We start from the raw sequence: 21521 nt of genomic DNA, 5'->3' as shown, positions 1-21521 counted from the left end.
GCGTGCGTGCGTGCGTGTGCGCGCCTGCACATTTGCCTCCATGCAGGCATTGTTTGGATTGTGTGTGCACATGTTTGTATGTCCATGTGTGTGTTCATGTTTGCATGGACGTGTGTATTTCAATCTGTTGTTATAAGCAAACCAACTCTCTTTGCCCTATATTAAAGGTGTGTGTGTGTGTGTGTGTGTGTGTGTGTGTGTGTGTGTGTGTGTGTGTGTGTGTGAGAGAGTTGGGGTACTTCTTTCTACTGGTCAGGACGACCAGGCGGTTTGAATGACACGGTGAAGGGCGGGTAGGGTGGGGGTAACTTTATCTTAATCTGGTCCTAATCTTCCTGACTCATCCAGGTGTGTGTGGCCCAAATCCCAAAGGATCCAGGGGTTTTGTGGTGGGCTTTAAGGGGGGCTTTGGAAGAGGGGATACGGCTCCACACACTCAAGAGTTCTCCTCCGTCCCCTGTTGGGGGCCCTCTGGGGGGCCTCCCCCCCCCCCTCGCACCCTGTTTGAACCACACTCCGTCACTCAGTCATACCGCACTCACCTACTCTCAGCCTTAAGTTCCTGTTTTAATTGAATTAAGCCAACCACTCCCCGGGAAAACACGAAAGACCTTGGATGTACCGAGTGAATTAGTCTTGAGTGATTTGTCTGTCAAAAAGTGTGTGTAGTAGGGGAGAGTGAAAGACAGAAAATGAGAGTGTTTCAGTAAGAGAAAGAGAGCACGGAAATGATAAGGCTTTAATTGCTTCTTTATAAAGCCCTCCTCCCCACACACACACACACACACAGACACGCACACACACAGACACGCACACACACACACACACACACACACACACACACTCTCTCCTCTGGACTGCTGTGGTATGCAGGTGTGTGCTCTCAGCCACCAGGAAATATTCAGCTACGTTTCCAAGTGCCCGACTCCTGGGATCAAACGGTGAGATCAGTGCGCCACTTTGGTTGCAGAGCTCTCTCCCAGTAGCTTAGCGGGAAATTGGACGATGCATCGCCACCCAGAAGACCAAGCTCTACTTTTTTAAATATTTTTTTTTTATGCTTTTAGATTTTTTTTATTTTGTCCATGTCGTTGTAAGCTAGAAAATGCATAAGATTGTCGTGTATAGTCTTAAATTGATCAAGATAATAGTTTCCAACAAATATCTAAGCTGTAAAGTCAGACGAGACAACAGCAAACGTCACCTTAGAAGAGGGGAATCAGACTTTGTTAAATAAACAAATAAATGAATGGATAAAGCCGCTAAAAGGAAGACGTGGGCACTTTTTATGCAGTTTAATGCAGCGGTCTAAGGTTCATCCGCTTCGTTTGAGTGTTTATATTTTTTCCTCAAACTCGATTTTTCTTCTTCTACGATTCACTGTATGTTCAGTACGCAGCTTTGAGTCGCCGAAAACCGCGATCAAACTCCCTGTATCTGTGAGCCCACGGGGCCAGTAAAGCCCGATCCTGATCTTACGGAACAAACTCTGAAAAGCAGCAGCGCTCGGGTGCCTTTCGTGTCATCGCAGCAGATTTTGCGACATGCCAGAGAAGCCAGCGCCACATGCACAACGCACAGCTCGTTTCGCCAGAACGCTCTTATTCTCTCAAGCCTATGAAGCGGCTCTTTTGGGGGTTTTTCTGTTGTGGCTCGTGGAAGTTTGTCCACGTGGAAAATGCAGTTCATTTTGATCCAAAAAACCCCCCAAAAAAACGGAATGTTTACTTAACCGAAACAAATAAACCGACGCTGAATGGCGCTCCTGGGCCATCGTCTCCCCCCCAGAGTACCCTTCCTGTCTCCTCCTTTTCCCTTTTCTCTGTACTTCTCCCCATTTATACTTAAACTTTCGCTCTCACACACACACACACACACACACACACACACACACACACACACACACACACACACACACACACCCCCACCTCATCCCGCCTCACGGTGCTACCAGCCTCTCCCGGTCGGCGTGTTGATGCATGCTTATTCTGATCAGGCACGTCACAGGGGTGACTTTGTAATTATGTTCATTTTAATTGGCTGTGCTATCACCCCTCTCATCACTTAGGAGTCCACGCCGCGCTGGACAATGGCAGACTGCGGCACAGAGACCCCCTCCCCTCCCCACACACACACACACACACACACACACACACACACACACACACACCCACACACACACACACACACACACCCTCTCAGCCTCTTTACCTGCAGAACATAATTTGTGAAGTGGCCTCCTTAATGAGTTTTCCTTGGCCAGGTTAAGATTAATTGATAAATGGCGGAGCGCCCTTATCAGCCGAGCTGATCTCTGAACCCCACGCACCCCTAATTTGTTTGTTGAAGACGGCAGTTAAAGGAGATTAATGCCCGTATAGATTTATGAGCGCACCCCCCCACCCTCCCCCTCCTCCTCCTTCATTTTGTCCTCAAGTCTTTCCTCGGAGGTAGAGGAGGATAAAGACTAGGAGAGGCATTCGGGCCTCAAGAGAGTCGGAATCGACAAGAACCTATTTGTTTTGGAGGCAGTAGAATGTAGGATGCCAGGTTTACCACTTTGTGAGGGTCGTAATCATTCAAGGGCCGTATGTTGTGCTTTTACGTTTCAACGTAGTTCAATGCTAACGCTAAAGCCGACCCATGGATCTTGAATTGATTTACAGACACTGTTGTGACTATCCAAATGTTTTCTCATTGGCCGTGGTGTGAAGGCGGCATTCATGACGACGAGGAGGAGAGGGGGCCGAACCCTCCGTGCGCGCAGGTGCATCTAGGGTTCGGAATCCCATCGCAAAGTCGACACTCGACGCCTGCGCTAAACGGGAAGGTGAAAAGATGGGGGGGGGGGAGATGAGAGAGAGAGAGAGAGAGAGAGAGAGAGAGAGAGAGGCCGTGGAACCGGGACGCTTTCATCGGCGGCAGTGTCACCTTCCAGCAGCTTCCGTTTTCTTCAACCCCCACCGCCTCCCATCCGTCCTGCCCGCTCCGTCCGTTCATTCATTTATTTGATTTTATTTGATTTTTCCTTCAGCCAAAGCCAGTATGCGGAGGCGTGCGTGTGGGTAATGCCACGGTGGCTTCCATGACAAGCTAAAGCCAGTGCTTACACCACATTATGCCCCGGTGTTAGATGTTAGCCGAGCGAGCGGGCGGGCGGGCGGGCGAGCGAGCGGCTGGGTGGGCGGGCGCCGGGACGGCTGGCAAGCTCTCTGTTTTGTCTCCCGCCTCCTCCAAAAACAGCGTTATTTCCCGTTTCATTCCTTCCCCTCTTTTCTTTTTTCTTTTTAATTAAAAAAAAAAAAAAAAAAAATTTTTTTTTTTTTTTTCAATTCCCGCCTCTCACGCCTGCCGTCTTTGCCGCTTTGCGCCGTTCCGCCTGTGGAGCGGAATAGGCCTCGGAAGCCAAGCGGGGCCTGGAAAAGGGAGATCGCTTTTTTTTTTTTTTTCTTTTTTCTTTGCATATTGCTTTTCAGACGCCAACAGCCGAAAGCGCCTCTCTGTTGGCCCGCAGGTTCACTGTGAGATGGGATACATATGCACCCCCCCCCCCCCCCTCCATCAGCACCACCCCCACACCCCACCCACCACTCACACGCCAACACAAGCAAGCGCATTCATACACCTTCCGCATGCATTTGCATGACATTTTCCCAGATCAACCTCTGTGAAATGACATGTAACCGCGAGCGCAGTCATTTGCGCACGGTGTTGTGGTTAAAACTCTTTGACTTCGGCCTGTAACGCTTCCTTTATACACCGTTTGAATTGTCAGGATGAATGGCGGTCGTTCCGTGTCCGCTTCTCGGACCGTGCCGACCCTTAGCCGCGAAGATCACAGTTTGGGCCCAACATACGTGTTGACAGCTGTGCATTCATTCAGTGCAGACCAGGGGCTAGGGGAGGCAGAGCACGCTGGCATTTAGCTCCATGCATTATTTATACCGAGTTTTAAGAGAAAAAGGCGGAACGGGTGTGAATCTATAAACATGATGTTTCCAGATGATATGCTCCATCTGTAGCTGGAGGTCGACAGAAGTCACGTGCCCTTCGTCACGTGCGCTCACATTATGGGGATTATTTTGAGAATTATTTGAGAATTGCTCGTTCAAGACTAACAATTAGAGGGAAATAATTCAAAATATTTACTTGTTTATATTTAGCATGTTTGCTTTTTTATTATTACTGTTGTTTGCATATTAAAGTATGCCAATAATAATGCCCCAATCTAAGAAAGAGGCCTGACTTTGTTGTATAAAAAAAAAAAAAAACACTCTGTAAGCGTGCACTTACGGGCATAGTCACATCCTTGCACTCCTTTTTGCATGATTACAGCAGTAATGCGATCTTTCTTTTGTATGTTAATGTGTATTATTTTCCACGCTACATTTGTTCGCCTGTTCCAGTGTCTGTGCCCCTCCCTTAACGTTGGATACCAAATCTACAAGGAGATGAAAAGCTTGTTGTGTTTAAAAAGGAAAAAGTGCAATTAAATAATCGGGAAGGTTGGGAGTTGAGGAAGAGGACGGCTTTTTTAGTAATAGCTTGTTGTCGTTTTGTTTTTGTTTTTTTTACGTTTGTTAGTTTTAAAGTGGAAATCCATCAGATCAGCAAAAACACAACGACCTTGTCTTCACCCTTAAGACGGCTCTTCTGATCGATTCATTTGAGTGTTTTTTTTCTTGGAAGGGTTGGGGATGGGTGCTGTTCTTTTTTGTTAATATACATGATGATGTCATCCATAACTACAGTTTGCTGACCACGAACTTACTAGGCCGGTTTATGGAATTCCCTTCTTGCTGCATGTGCCCAAAGGTGGCATTTGTGCCACCAACTAACAATGGAAGGTGCATATAGAGGAGCGTACATGATACATCCAATGTCCGTTTCTTATGAACTGTTTTTGAAAAAGGGGGGAAAAAAAAAAAAAAATGTCCGTCTTTACGTGGTCGACTGAACGTGATGTTGACAATGATGACGCCTGTGAAGTTTGTGTGTTTACCTTGAATGCCGTCCGCGCCAAAAACCACCGATGACTTCGACAAACGCATCCGGGTTTGTTTTTGATCTGTCGTCTCCGTGCTTTCCGCAGGACCGCGCACGCCTTCTACACAGCCCACACAGCCGTGCATGTCCGTTATCGTGCACGCCTCGCGTATACGCTGCGCGCCGTGCGTGTGTGTGTGTGTGCGTGTGTGTGTGTATGTGTATGTTAAAGTCTGTTTCTTTTTTTTTCGCCGTAGGCTCCTTGAGCGGATTACAAGTTTTAAAGAGTATGAGATTCAACACCTCCTCAAATCTGACACTCTCTGACACTGCTTTGAAGCCATGAAAGTGAGATTGGAGCGACACGGAAGCTCTTCTCTCCCCGCACAGCCACGGGTTTATGTCATGGGGTTGAGGCCAGTTAAGTTTCCATTGAAGCGTTACGCCCTGAAGAGTGAGACAAAGCCGCCACTTAAAACGTTTGACTTGTGTCTCTTTTACCGAGCTGAGAGGCTAGTTTTAATGCCCCCCCCTCCCCCTCCCCCCACCCCGCCCGGGCACGGCCCAGGTTGCACTGGCCGACGTCTGGCGTCGCCCCCGGAGCTTCTGCAATCGATGACTTAATGGTTTTAGTTGAAACTTTAGATATAGATATGTTATTTATTGGACTTGTCAGGATGTTGGGGACTCAACGGGCGCTCAGTACCTCGAGACGCTTCAGTCGGAGAACCGTATTTCGGGGCTTTTCCCTCTGCCGTTGAGCAAGGCACCAAATTCTATCCCTCTTGCGCCACAGATGCGCTCGATCTCCTTTGGACGGGACGGACAAAAAATAGAATCTCCTAATTTCACATTATTACTGTTAGTAGTCGTAGTCGTGGGTCTGTTATGAACATAATTCTCATTTGTGTACTTATTTTCATTGTTCATTGCAGTATTAGTAGAGTGGTGGTGTTATTGTGTCCCATGAGGGAAAGGGCCGAGGAACTACGGTTAAATATGCAAATACGATCCATCCATTCTTTCCTTTCACGTTGCCCGTCGTGATCACACTTAATGTTCATGTGCGCGTGTCCTCGCGCTCATCACAGTTGGCTACGTGTCATCTCGAACAGGATTTTTCCCTCGGTGAAAGCTGCGACAAAAATGGAATCAATGAAATCTTCTCGTCGGGTGCACAATTCGGTTGACGTGGCCGCGTCGGAGCCACATTCCGGGCAACGTTTTCTGCAAACGTCGGGACGATGCAATTGGACTTGTGCGATTAGATTTCATAGCCACCCACGGCAATTTTCCCTATCATTGTTCGGCCACTATCCTGGTTATTCCAGATATCAAATCGGATTCCTCCCTCCCTCCCGGAATCCCCCTCTCCGCTGACACCTACAAAATCCCTCTCTTGACATCGGTAACCGCTGTGACCTGGGCTGCTTCCATTTCCAGGTTTACTTCAGTCTTGTCATTGGCTTTGTAGGCGGCTTAATGGTCCCCTCCATATCTATCCTCTCTCTCTCTCTCTCTCTCTCTCTCTCTCTCTCTCTCTCTCTCTCTCTCTCTCTCTCTCTCTCTCTCTCTCCCCTACTGGTCACTCACTCTCTGATGGTCTCTCTCTTTCTCTCTCTCTCTCTCTCTACCAGTCTCTCTCACACACGCTCACCGATGGTCACTCTCCCATTAGGAGTGTTCAGTCTCTCTCTCGCATACACTCATGGTCTTTCTGACTCCCTCTCTCTCTCTCTCTCTCTCTCTCTCTCTCTCTCTCTCTCTCTCCCTACTGGTCACTCACTCTCTGATGGTCTCTCTCTTTCTCTCTCTCTCTCTCTCTACCAGTCTCTCTCACACACGCTCACCGATGGTCACTCTCCCATTAGGAGTGTTCAGTCTCTCTCTCGCATACACTCATGGTCTTTCTGACTCCCTCTCTCTCTCTCTCTCTCTCTCTCTCTCTCTCTCTCTCTCTCCCTCTCTCTCTCTCTCCTTATTCCAGATCATCCTCTCTTTGTTTTTTTTTCTGGGATGAGGCAACAGATATAATGTAGTCTTGTTTCCGTACTGGGCTGTGAGAGGGGCTGGGGGCCATGTAGACGTTGTGTTCTGATGGTAATGAAGTTCGGCTTTAAATTTATATTATTATTATTATTATTTATTTATGTTTTTATATGGAATGTTTGTGGGGTGAGGCGGTGCCCTCCGCTAATCCTACCCTGGAGCTGAGCTAGCTACATGACAGTTACACACACGCACGCACACACACACACACACACACACACGTATACACACTCACAGACTGGCGCACACACAATTGATATAGGATTCAGGATTTAGGATTCACACTTACTTACATACTTAGTTGCTCACAGGGACGGAAAGTATAGTACATGCACAAAGAAAGACAATACCTACACACACACACACACACACACACACACACACACACACACACACACACACACACACACAAACCTTGCTTCAGGCAAGAATGCAAACGTCTTGACAAGTCAATGCATTTGTGTGTGTGTGTGTGTGTGTGTGTGTGTCTTTAAAAAGAAGGTATGGTATTAAATAATAATAATAATAATTGCATTATAATGTTATTATAATAATATGGAATATTTGATCATATATGCAGATGACTTGGCTGAGCTTTATGAGGGATGAGTGCGGTCGAAGGGTCCCGCTGATTGAGGAAGTGATCAGTAGATATTTGGAATGGAGTCACACGCCTTAGTTGTTTAATACAAACAAAATCTCCACTTGTGTGTGTTCTCTACTTCCTGTTGGACGTTGTCGATGATTTTCGTCTTGCTTTATTCGTCTGTGTGTAAGTGTGTATTGGTGTGTGTGAGAAAGCGATTGTAATCCTCCGTGGGTGTGTGGGTGTGTGTGTGTGTCTGTGTGTGTTTTCCGCCGGCTATAGTACAGGAATAACTAAGTATTTGTCCTTGTGTCTTCTCATGCACATTCTTGTGTGTGTGTGTGTGTGTGTGTGTGTGTGTGTGTGTGTGTGTGTGTGTGTGTGAGGTGCTGAAGTATACCGTGTGTCTAATTGCTTTAATAGCACCTGGTCTCTAATCCCAGGTAATTAGAGCGCTCAAATTAGACAGCTACTTTCAATCAGCACTTAAAAAAACATAAAGGAATGGCCCACAGGCGGACCACTCCATGCCAAAAACTCTCACACACGCACACACGCACACACTCTGGCACAAGTGAAAAGTAAATATGGGGAGTTGAATACAGCTCATTGGTAATTAAAATATGTCCATCTTTATTTGAATTAAAAGATTCTGTGTTTATTTCAGTACGAGACAGACATATGATCTTTATTTCATAGTAGATTCCATTCAGAATATACATACCTTTTTTATGAGAGAATAACAACCCTCAAAAATGTCTGTGTTGGCCTTGCTGACATCATTTTTTCTGAGCATTTTTCGATCGACCGCGTTGACTTTTTGGTTTATGTCTTGTTTGTTTTTTTCTTTTTCTTTTTTTTGTTTTTTTTTCTTCTTCTTTATTTATTTTGCCGGCCCCCACCGCTCACGCCGTCGTTTGTCTGAGCTGCACGCAGGCATTGTGGAGGACGCCTAATACGTGTCTGGAGAAGCTGCGGGGAAAGGTTAAGGCCCTCTTTTAAAGAGGAGCCGGAAATGTCAAGTGTCTGCCCCCGAGGCTCTCACTGTCCTCCCCCCTGCACTGAGGGTGCCACAGGGGCCGACACGACCGCTTGCAAACACACACACACAGACACACACACACACGTGCACGCACACGCACACACACACAGACACGCACGCACACAAGATTAGAAATTGCTGCTAGACTCTGTCCCCTGTCTCTTTCAACTGACTTGGGGCTTGTTGTCACGTGTTCGGCAGCAACTCAAGTCGTGCGTCTTGGGCGCTGCTGCTAAATCAGATGTATTCAACCGTATTTAAATGTACAAATCTCATGTAGGTTAACAAACACCCACCGCCAAGGCTTCCCGATAAGTTGATATATAATTATAATTTGTCCCCTTTCAATGTTGACCGATTGTTATGAGGGTCGGATATCATCATAGCAGATTTTATAGTCTGGCGGTGATACCGCAGCTTAAGGTTTCTGACATTTTATTTGAAAAATCTCAAATTTGACTCCCATCAAAAACTACCATATTATTATGAGTCGCAGTTTGGTGGTCTTTAAGATGATGTTCAAAATGAATCATATATTGATATGCAAAATCCATCAATATTAGGAGTAATTCTTCTATTTCAGCCAGCCCAATAGCCAAGTAATAAGGGGTGGCTTTGATAAGGTCTTGAAATGCCATTGGAGTAAAAAAAATGTTTTTTATATATATATATATAATGAAATGCCTGTAATTTTTGGCCCACAGGCAATTTCTAATTGCACAATTTATGTTTTGCCTCAAAGCAGATGAATGTGTTTGCGTTGTGTACGACACGGTGTGATGAAAAGGGAACACACACACTATTTACCCCATGAAGTGCAAACAAACACATTTCCATTTACTCTCTGAAAACTGGATTCCTCGACGAGCAGAACCGAAAAATAGATTAAACATCAGTTTAAGTCAAACAGGACAACGCAGGCCTGTGGACCGGGCAACGCAACTCCCACCTCGCTCCTCTCTCCTGCAGTACCACAGGCCCGCCAACAGAGGGAGTTGTTTGCCCACGGCATTTTGTGTCCCGTGCAGGAACACTGTGGTCTTGACTGGGTTAAGTCCTTTCGGCTTCCATGTTGTTTTAAACAGCATGGAAGCTGTTTTAATTGTACTAAATTGACATATGATATGCATATCGTTGCATGTTGTGTCATGTGTGTTGTGTCGGCAAATGTTGGCATTGTGTTCGATTCTAAAAAGCCTATTATACTCTTGTTTTTGAAATTGTATGTCAAATATACATATAATCTATTGAAGTATATTAAATGATATTTAAAGAATTAAGTATACTTAATTATTTATATTTTTGAAACAAAACTGCACCGCAACAGGCATTAAGACAGAAGAAGAAACACATATATAATACATACATATATACCTAATACAACAATATAATCGAAATACGCAAAGTGACTGTCCAACGTGTGCAATTTAGGGAAATAACTATGATATTAGCCATGCTTAAAAAAGTTTATATTAATGATTTTAGCACATTTCCTTTCCGTCCTGGGATTATGGAATGGATGGAATTGCTTTAACATCATCACAGCGGTGGTGTTTGCTGCCAAACGCTCTGAAGTGATCACAGAGAGAATTACTCCATATCTCTCCTCCCATTGCCAGATTAGTCAATAGCCGGCTGAATAATCAGAATAACGTTTGTTCCGCTGACCGTCCAAAGAGTGAGGGGGAAAAAAACAAAAAAAACAAACAAGTGTCTCCGCTCCACCAAGGATTCGTGGGATTTGGAGTGTGGGCGGCGGGACGCTCCCATTGGTCGAAGCTCCCGACTCGGATAAGACTTCAAAGGCGGAACAAATGAATAAAATGTTTACATTATTCACACTTATACGCTGCCGTGAGGATGACCCGCCATTAGGGTGTGCGTCTGTGTGTGTAATAGTGCTAAATGCAAACATTTTCCCATTTTCCCTGTAAAAACTAGTTTCTTTGTCCACTAATGGATTTTGATATGGTACTATGGTTTTTGTCCAAAATGGTGTTTGAGCCACAATGTTTTTGATATGATCTCAAAAAATAAAACCCTCACGCTACCTGTCAAATCCAACATTTTTGTTCTCCAGTTTAAGATATCTTTCTGAAAAATATAGTTACTTTGTGGATGTGAAATATGTTTGTTTCGATATTAAAATGTGTACAGTGGTTATGCAAAAATGAAATAGCAAACTTCCCATCGACACACATGAAACATATTGTTTTTACTCATATGTATGGAGTAAGTAACACAGTGTTTATTTTCCCCACCCACCCACCCACCCATCCATCCATCCATCCATCCATCCCTCCCTCCCTCCCTCCATCCATCCCTCCCTCTCTACCTCCATCCATCCATCCATCCATCCATCCATCCATCCATCCATCATCCCTCCCTCCCTCTCTCCCTCCCTCCTTCCATCCATCCCTCTCTACCTCCATCCATGTATCCCTCCATGCATCCATCCATCCATCCCTCCCTCCATCCATCCATCCCCCCTTCCAGCCCAGTCCCATCCCCAGTCCGATTCTGGGTGGGAAGCCCAACGCCAGCCAGTCGCTGCTGGCCTGGTGCCGCGAGGTGACCAAGAACTACCGCGGGGTGAAGATCACCAACTTCACCACGTCCTGGAGGAACGGCCTGGCCTTCTGCGCCCTGCTGCACCACTTCAGACCCGACGTCATGTAAGTTTGCACGCACACACTGGCTCACCACGGCCCAACTAACTAACTGGCTGACTAACTGGCAACTCATAAACGTACCCGCTAAGTAACCGACTAACTGACTCGCTGACTCACTAACCTGCAGCTAACTAACTAAAACAGACTCATTACCTCACTTGCTCACTCACTCATGAATTGACACGTACTTTTATACTTTTAGTTATGTAGAAACTTTCACTTTTACTGGAATTGTTTTGTGTCAGGGTGTTTGTACTTTTTCTTAAATAAATTATCTGTGTACTTACTCCCCTACTTGTTTTTGGCTGACAGGGATCCCTGTGTGAATCCGAATTTTATGTTCAAAGGATACTTTTGTAGACCTCACCATCTTGCTTGTGTTATAACAATAAATAAATGTATTGGTACACAAATGAAGACAAGTTTTTAAGTGGTGAAGTGCACTTACGCCCAGAAGAAACATACAACCTAAGCCCCTCTCCCCCATGGAATCCGTACCATTGCTGGATAAGAAATATCCAGCAAAGGCAGTAGGTAGTCATTCCCACATTGGCCTCCTTTACGGAATAGTTCTGTCTGGAGTCGGTTCCCACACAGATGACCGTTACCAATACATTACATAATGGGTTAGGGTTTGTAGACAATGGACGTACAATTGCAATCTGTTTTTTTTTTTTCCTGGCTCCCAGTGACCAGCGCTTGGTTGCCCGCCTCCCCGCCCCTACCGCACGGACTCTGTTCCCTCCGCTGACGGAGCGGGGACGGAAGTAGTCGCGTTGTTTTAGGACCCGGCTCTATTTCTCCGGCCCCAAAGCGTAAACTGGAGCATAGATTCCCATAGAGGTCCATTCAAAAGTTGTAATTTGTGAAAATATTGAATTTCCAAGCCTAATATGCATCAACCACATACATATACACACACGTGTGTGTGTGTGTGTGTGTGTGTGTGTGTGTGCGTGCGCGTATTTTTATATTTATGGCAGTTTATATAATAATATATATAATATAATATATAAATAATTATATGAATTATACAATTTTAGAATATAAAGACCTGTCTCCATAGAGACTGGACGTGTTTCAGTTTCTCGTCTTTGCAGCCGAGCGTCACGGTTCGGCTCGGACTGGCTTTTTTCCCGAATGTTTTATTTTTTCACCCAGAAAACTAATAACTTTTGTTAAGTCTGTACGAAAAATAAATATTCGTACAAAACGCACTATTTGCGCGTTATATATCGGATTTGGCTCCACCGCTGCTTTACAGCAATGTGACTGCTTCCTTTCCCATACGCTTCCATTCATAGCAGCGCTGCCATTTTCCCAGAAATGATACAAGGTCAAGATCGATGATGCTTACGGAACGACTTTTACGGAACATGGAGATTGGCTCCTTTTCCCGCATTACTCCAGTACGGAACATTGCCAGTAGGTTTACAGCTTCCAGTGCAAGTGGGAAACGGGCTATAGAAACACGCACAATGACATGCACTGAACAGCACAAAGGTACACATGTGCACGTTTCGATTTGAGACCAGACAAGTTATAACCAGATTGATCAGACGTTTGTTTTGCTCAAACCTCGGTCGACCGCACAAGAGAGGACAAAAAAACATGGTATTCTGCCCGAGGAAGAAGTTTAGAAATCCAAATTGGTAAACCGTTGAAAGTAGTGTGTGTGTGTGTGTGTGTGCGCACGTGTGTGTGCGCGCGCGCGCGCGGTAAATGTGTCGCACGCGCTGGTGTCAATGATTTTAAAGCCTTTCAAATGCTTAGATACATATTGACACAATTAACCTTTTGTCCCGTTGCGACCTGCGCGCCAACCCCATTTTCCACATCACAAACCCGTTATGTGATAGATGACATATACTCTGGCAAACGCCAGCACTTTGATCTGTAAATACACAAATATGCAAACATAAATATGTGCAAATTAACCGTCAGTTCCAGAATATGAATAGAAGCCCCATGGTGTGTGTATGTGAATTAAATGGCATCAAACATACACTTGTGTGTGTCTATTTATGTGCACGTGTGAATATATAAAAATAATTGTGTGTGTGTGTGTGTGTGTGTGTGTGTGTGTGTGTGTGCGTGCGTGTGTGCGTGCGTGCGTACATGCACGCTTCTAAGAGTCTTAAACATCGTGTTTAAAACACTCAAATAAGTGGGGAAAAAAACCTTGAGTTTTGTCAAGAGAGTAAACAAAATGTTAATTCATCATCAAAGACTTGGGTGTGTGTGTGTGTGTGTGTGTGTGTGTGTGTGTGCGCGCGTGGGTGTGTGCGTGTGCGCATGTGCTCGTGCATACGCCTTCCCGTTTGTGTGTTATTTTTACATATTTTCCACTCTATTAGTTCTGTTGATTGCGCCGCTATGAAATTGCATGTTACAGTTCTAATACCATTACATGTGACGCATATTTAAACACAGCCCCTCTCTCACCTCTCCCCCGACCCTCCCCCCTGCTGCTCTTCCAGAGACTACAAGTCGCTCAATCCTCAGGATATTAAAGAAAACAACAAAAAGGTAAGGCCCACCCTCCCCGCCACCCAGCTTGGTGCCCTCTGAGCACCGCATTTCCATTTGTCTTGATTTACGGATCCGCCATTAATCTCTCGACACGGGGGGCAGGGGGGCGTGTTTTGTGTGTGTGTGTGTGTGTGTGTGTGTGTGTGTGTGTGTGTGTGTGTATATGTGTGTGTGTGTGTGTGTGTATAATGAGTATATTTTTGCTGCAGATTATGATTTGTTTTTACATCTATGTGTAAAGGCGGTCGCACATATGCACATTCATATTTTCCTTTCCCCTTGACCACAATTCACACACACACACACACACACACACACTGCTTCTTTTTTCTTTATCTCCTCACACATGTATCAGCACACACACACACACACACACACACGCACACACACACACACACACACACACACATATAGCTCTTTTACTATTTCACCATACACATGCATGTGAGCGCACGCGCGTCGGCATGCGGACAAACACACACCCAGACAGCTGTCCCCTCTCAGACCCTGAGGGCTACACCGAATGATATGCGTAGGGTTCCTGCAGGTTGATTTCCTCTCCTCACACACACTCTGGCGGGGCGATAACCTCCGCTGGCCCTGTTAGGCATGAATGCCACCCTGTTGACAATAACCACAGTGGAGCGAGAGAGACCCAATATCATATCAGCGAGCTGTTCCCCTCTAGGTCCTCCTGGAGCCCCTGCAGAAATTGGCTAGATAGAAGTAATATGGGGAATATGCCAGACAAGATAGCTGGTGAATAGCTACAGCATTGTGGCCGCCGCGCCGTGTCCAGGCCTGTTGACATCTGCAACCTGCCACAGCCGCACCGGCCAAGCCAAACCGTTGCTTTGTGCTGGGAGAGAGAGGGGGAGATAGAGAGAGGCGAACAAACATTCCTCACCTCTCCCTGAAGGAACAGACTAGAGATATTCTCTAAGTATTAGAGGGAATATGCTGGAAATAGTGATAGCTGGTGAATACCCACCACGCCGTGTCCAGTTGTAGTCCTGTCTGACGCAGTTTGCACTGTTTAGTCGGGGAGTACAGCAGTACATCCACTGTGTAAACGGGAGCTTTATACATCGCCCAGTTGCCACTACGACCGCCTGCTACACTCCTCGAGTCACTCTAGTCACCTTGCAGACATTGGCTCATCCAGGTGATGGAAAATAGAAAGCACTCTGGTGCTTTGAAGCACCCATCCCAAGTGATGGCCCACAGACGGCCAGACCTATTTGAGCTGCCCTCGATTAAAGGGGACCTATGATGCTCCTTTTTACACGTGTTACTATAGGTCTCTGAGGTCCCCAAAACATTTTTTTTATTTTTTTTTTTATTTTTTTTTTTTGCTGAAAATACCACTCAGATTATGCATTTGAGTCATGTGACATGCCCCTGCAGTATACCATAGTTTTCCAATATGGGCTGTTTCAGTGTGTGTAGCTTTAATTGTGAATGAGCAGCCAAGCCCCTTGTTCTGAGCCATTGAGGTTTGAGCTGTACTCCGGCTTCCGTTTTATTAACTCTGTAAACTTTCACTGATTTCACCTCATCAGTCCACTAAAATCTGTTTCTGAACAAATTTGAGGCGAGAAATAAGCAAGCTGAATCTCCACTCATATTAATGTACAAGGCCTATTTCAAAAGTTTGTTCTGACTTGGGTTGCCGTGCTCCCGGCTTGTGGGAAACACGGACACACGCACCGCGCGAGAGCTCTCACGTGCTGGGGATTTTTTGTTTCATGTCAACGTGGGAAAATAAAATGAAAGTAAAATAAATACATTGACAATAAAAACACACTATTTTTGTTAGTGTTGTCTGGAGAAACGCACAGCGGATCCGATGGGGCCGATGAGCATATAAAAAAAAAAAATCCTTTGAAAACCGAGCGGTCAGAGCGGTCGGAAGCCTGGGCGTTTTCTTCACAGCGATTGCCTTGGCGCACCGTATGCAAGGTGTTGTCATGATGGGATGCATTTGGTTTCAGGATCGCGTTGATTCTGGTCGCACGGTGATGCGCAGCGGCAGAATTAGGGAACTTGAGCAGAAGAAAGGATTATTGGGGTTAAGTGAAAGGAACTTTCAACCAAAAAGAAGAAAAAAAAAAAGGAGAGAAAAAGTCGATCACACTCACTGTAACCGGGTATCTTTTTATTTTATTATTATTATTTTTTTTCCCCTCCCTTCATGTAAAGATTTCTCAAGGATGCCAGTGTTAAAAAAAAGTTCAGTAGTATGCAAATAAATGTGTTAGTTATATCAAAATGAGAGGCAAATCGTAAGCCATGAGTGAAGGGGGGGGGGGCTGAAAGACGTAGCGCGGAGCATACTAGAAGGTAGCATGTGTGGGGAGGAACTCCCATCATCTATCTGGGCCTATTGTGCGTCGCTGATAGACATGCCCCTCTGGTCCCCTCGCAGTCTGTCTAAGGAGAATGATTGCAATAAGCCCAAGCTGCACTGAATTATGACAGATAAGGACAATCAATATCTGTGGGGCGGCGAGGGGGCACCGCAAGTGAATATTTAGCAGGGTCGCAGCCTTTTGAAAAGATCCCTTATCAATGAACGTGTGTGTGTGTGTGTGTGTGTGTGTGTGTGTGTGTGTGTGTGTGTGTGTGTGTGTGTGTGTGTGTGTGTGTGTGTGTGTGTGTGTGTGTGTGTGTGTGTGTGTGTGTGTGTGTCTGTCTGTGCGTGCATGTGTGCGCGCCAGTGTACCTGCGTGCCCCTCATCCGCGACACGCAAAGCCCTCACCGCGCACATATACTGTATATGTTGCTTACATGAATTTGCCCTGCCTGAGCGCACAAGCATGCTCGCGTGTCCGTCTGAAGAATTTGCATGTCGACGCCGAAAAGAAGTGTTTGGACCGCGCCCTTCCCGTCCTCGCCTCGTCTGTTTTGTCAGCGTGCTGTTATGTGTGTGTAATGAGGCCAAGGAGAAGTCATTTCTCGTGCTATCTGATAGTGGAACGCCGAGCACCAGCCATAACCCGCCACAAGCGTAGCCGCCAGGGGACGGTTGAATGAGGCGGGGGCGGGGGTATCGGTGATTGACAGCTATGGAAGGCTGTCAGTCAGTCAGACGGAGGAGGGGTGGGGAGAGGAGAGAGTTGGCCCGGGGGCACAGAACGGTGACATTCAATCCGAGCCCTGGGCTTTGTCCGTTGTTTGGAGGAGGAAGATGGAAGGTGTTTTGAATAAGATTCTGCCCAAAATGTTTTGTGTCCGTAGTGTCTCACAACTGAAATCTTATTGTTCCACGTCCTCATGTAGATCAAGCACCACCGTATCTGCTGCTCTTATAAACCGCTTAAATCCATGAAGTTTCTTTTTCTTTTTTTTTTTCTTTCCCGAAAATATATATTTAAATAGACCTTTTGTTTGAGTATTGTCTGTTTGCAAACAGACAGAAACGGGGCCTTAATTTTAAAGCAATCAGAGGCTGTTCATCACATCTTTTATTGTGTGTACTTGTTCTCATGAGCTTGCTCGCCGTCAACTTTTCCTGTCAAAGTTCTGTCACAAGCCGAAGTTTGCGCCTTGTGCACAAGCCAAGAACGGCTAAAAGGTCCAGATGGGTTTTTCGCTCCAGAACACAGAGGGACACATATCAAGTCAAGTCAAGTCACACTTTATTTACAAAGCGCATTTCATACCAGGGCAACTCAATGTGCTTTACAAAGAAATACAAAAAAGAAAGAGAGAACATAGTTGTCAGACGGTCATTACAAAAGAATGGCTCCGAAACAACAGAAACAACAAAAGCAACAACAAAAACAACAATAAAAGCAACTCCAACCACAGTAGCAGCAGCAGCAGCAGCAACAGAAAACAACAACAGCAGCAGCAGCCACAGAAACAACAACAACAACAACAGCAGCAGCAGCCACAGAAACAACAACAACAACAACAGCGGCAGCCACATCAACACCAGCAGCAACAACAGCAACAACAAAACGACAGTAAAAACAACAACCTCAAGGCACACGCAACGTCACTGGAACCGGAAGTGGTAGCTCTCACCGGAACCGGAAAAGTCACTCAGGTTAGAGATGGTTAAGTTGAGGTATAATGTTAAAGATGTTTAAATTAAGGTATAAGGTTAGAGATGGTTATGTTTATGTATACGTTTAGAGATGGTTAAGTTAAGGTTTAAGGTCAGAGATGGTTCGGTTTAGGTATAAGGTTAGCAGCACCAACAACAACACCAGCGGCAACAACAACAGCAGCAGCACCAGTAACAGCAACAACAGGAGCAACAACAACTGGAACAGCAGCAGCAGCAGCACAGAAACAACAGAAACACCAACAGAAAAAGCAGCAGCAGCTACAGTAGAAACAACGGAAACAGCGCACAAGCAAAGACGTCACCGGAACCGGAAGTGGTAGCGCTCACCGGAACCGGAAATCTCCTCATCTGTATTGAGTCAACAGTGTGTAGCATCTCATCTCAATCCAGTCGCAGCGCTCTAACGTCTGTAAATGATGGATCAAGTTTTCATTCAAACCTCGGGAGGGAGATCCTCTGGAACTTGAACTTGAACTTTTGTCTTTCTCTCTCTCTCTCTCTCTCTCTCTCTCGCTCTGAATAAAACACCCTTCCGATGATCCCATCAGTATAACCTAACAGCAGAAACAACAACAGCAGCAGTAGCAGGAGCAGCAACAGAAACAATAAGAACAGCGGCGGCAGCAGCAGCAGCAGCGGCAGCAGCAGCAGCAGCAGCAGCGGCGATCATGGCATCAGACAGAAACAAGAACAAGAACAGAAACAGCAGCAAACAACAGAAACAACAATAGAAACAGCAGCAGAAAATGTCTGTCCAATCAGAAGAACAGTCAGTGCGGAAAATACAGATCTCACAGCATACAGAGAGCACACACACACACACACACACACACACACACACACACACACACACACACACACACACACACACACACAAATCTCACAACATAGAAAACAACAACAAAGACAACAACAAATGCAACTGCAACAACAGCAGCAGCAACAACAGCAGCAGCAACAACAGCAGCAGCAGCAACAGCAGCAACAACAACAGCAGCAGCAACACATCAGTTGGTGCTGAGGTTAACCGGATCGGCCCGGATAATTTTTACAATAACACGTTATTGTGTTGGTCGCAGACTCCGTGTTTGTCCAAGTTTTTGTTTCTGTGGAGGAACAGGATGCGCCGTCACATGTGCACGTGCTTTTGTCCTCTGGGTAATTTGTGGATGACAAACGTACAACGTACTGACGTACAACCAGGGCGGAATCAAGTGCGGCGGCGGGGGTCAACCAGACTGCCGTTCTCGTGGGACCGCGCTCCGGCCCTGAAACAAAACACGACACGGCGGCCGCTCCCGCCTCCCTTTCTTCCTCTCACCTTTGCGTCGCTCTCACTTTCTCCCGCCCTCGCTTTTTTTTTTTTTTTTTTTTTTTTTTTTTTTTTTTTCTTTCTTTCCTTCCTGCTTTATTTTCCCCCTCATTCTTTCCCCATTGAGCGGCGAGCTTGTCGCTCTCTTTCACAGTCCACTCGGGGCTGGAGAGAGGCCAGTGGAACAATGGCCGCACACTTTCCTCCCCTGAATGCCGGATAGAAATCCAATCAGCCCTCCTCACCCCCTCTATTCTTTCTCATTCTTTTTATTTCACTTTGGCAGAGGTTTTCCTTTCATTTAAACAGCTGGCTTGTAAAGGCTTCTTTATTTTCCTCATTTTCTCCGACTTCTTTGATTTTGGTTTGTTTTTGGATTTTTTTTTAATTAATTTTTTTTATTTTTTTGCTTAAACCAAATGTATTTAAAGTTCACCCTTCATATACCGTACACGCGTCACAGTTCAGCAGAGTGGAATTTGGTCGACAGGACTCTCCTCAACAATGTCGAAGCATACGTTCGGTTTGGAAAATATCATTCAAGCCCGTCCTGAGGAGGAGGGTGTGCTTAAAAAAAGATTCCGCTGATACAAACCGTTCCGTGTTTTGAAGGTGTGTAACTGTTTTATGCTTCGATTCAAACACCGAACGCACGGAAACGCGACTCTCTCTCTCTCTCTCTCTCTCTCTCTCTCTCTCTCTCTGCACGCCACTTCCCTGCGCGAGCATTGTCCTCTTTTCTTTAGAGGCGAGAATGAAATGTATTCCCGCCCAACAAAGGACGTCATAATTAACTGTAAATTGAGAAACGTCCCTCGGATGGCATCCTGTAATTCTCCATTCTTCTTCTTCTTCTTCTTCTTCACACTGAACCAGAGTTGGGAGGGGGGCGGGGGGGGGGGGGGGGGGGGGGCATGCAGGCCTTAAATACTAGTGCAGTTTTTGACCGGCGGGGTGTCCCAGACAGCAGGGAATTTAGTTCCTTCTTTTAACTCCTCGCCTCGAGGTCCCCTTGAGCGAGGCACCTCACCTCGCCACGCCTCTCATCGGAGACACGGTACACCACAGTAGTTCTGTCTTTTTATCATAATGTTTATACACAGGAAGCCTCTTTTCAAGCACATTTAAAGAGGCTGAACTCGAGAAAACTACTAATTGATACTAAACCGTATTGTAGTATCATAGAATCGTATTAACTTCAACCCAGCACTTTGTGCTATGGAAAAAGGACTGTGGATATTTTAATTTAATAATAATCAATTATTAATAATAATGAATATTTAATCATTTATAGAGAGAATGGAGACGGGGAGCTGTATAGCGCCAGGCCAGGACGCTATTTAGAGAAGAACCTATGACGGGGAGAAAAGAGACAGAGAGAAAGATGTCGGGGGGCAGGGGGTGGTGGTTAGAGGAGTGGGATCAGCGGAGGCATTGAAACAAATGAGTGTGGCAACAGGTCGGAATTAGAGGCACGCTATCAAGCAGGCCTGATACAAGCTGTGATACATGGGAGAGCCGGAGAGAAGGAGGTAGGAGGGAAGATGGAGTGAGTGAGTGAGAGAGAGAGGGGGGGGGGGGAGTGAGAGAAAGAGGGAGACACACGTCTGTGTGTTCCCCTTCTAATCTATTTATTTACCTGTCATTGGCTGCGATAATGATTTTCATCCTCTGTCTCTCTCTATCTCTCTCTCTCCTTCTCTATCTGGTGATGGGGGATTGGGTTTTGTGCGTCGGTTGATAATCACACCTGTATTTTCTCATCAGACTCTAATCAGACCAATTACACGCGTGACGGAGAGCGTGGGCAGGTTGATGCAGGGTAGCGATAAGGAGAGACACACACACACACACACACTCACACACACTCACACACACACACACACACACACTTGGATTAAACGCTCTGTCTTGGGGTATCTGCGTTTCTTATCGAGGACAACCATCCCTGACATGACCTGTCAGCTGCCATGGTGACGATGTCACACAAGCACACACATACCGATGTACCATCCGGTGTAATTGCCTCTTCCTAAATCTAACCCGTGTCAGGAAGAGAATCAGAGGTCACCCGTTATCCCGCGAATGTTTACCCCCTTCCGTCTCCCTCGCGCCTTGTTCCTTCCGCGTAGCAACGGAAACCTCTGCCGTTACAAACTTCCAGTTTAAACTTCCCTACTCCCCACGACACATGCTGAATCCTGAATGACATACAGTACTACGTACTACATGTTTGTACTATCGTCCAGCGTACTTACATTTG

At 45.9% G+C, this 21521-nt stretch overlaps 1 protein-coding gene across 3 annotated transcripts in view; it reads left to right on the top strand.

Moving 5' to 3' along the window:
- The window catches only part of ehbp1 (EH domain binding protein 1), a 177964-nt gene that overhangs the window by 78126 nt on the left and 78317 nt on the right, over positions 1-21521 (top strand). For all 3 annotated transcript variants that reach the window (XM_080016292.1, XM_080016291.1, XM_080016290.1), the window contains exons 11-12: positions 11160-11338; positions 13816-13864. In XM_080016292.1, the coding sequence (XP_079872418.1) occupies positions 11160-11338; positions 13816-13864 (228 nt within the window). The remainder of the gene's footprint in view (positions 1-11159; positions 11339-13815; positions 13865-21521) is intronic.

This window comes from Zeus faber (genome assembly GCF_960531495.2).
Source record: "Zeus faber genome assembly, chromosome: 16".
Classification (NCBI taxonomy): domain Eukaryota; kingdom Metazoa; phylum Chordata; class Actinopteri; order Zeiformes; family Zeidae; genus Zeus; species Zeus faber.
The sequence above is the reverse complement of the archived record's forward strand: the minus strand, read 5'-3'. Positions and strand labels throughout refer to the sequence as shown.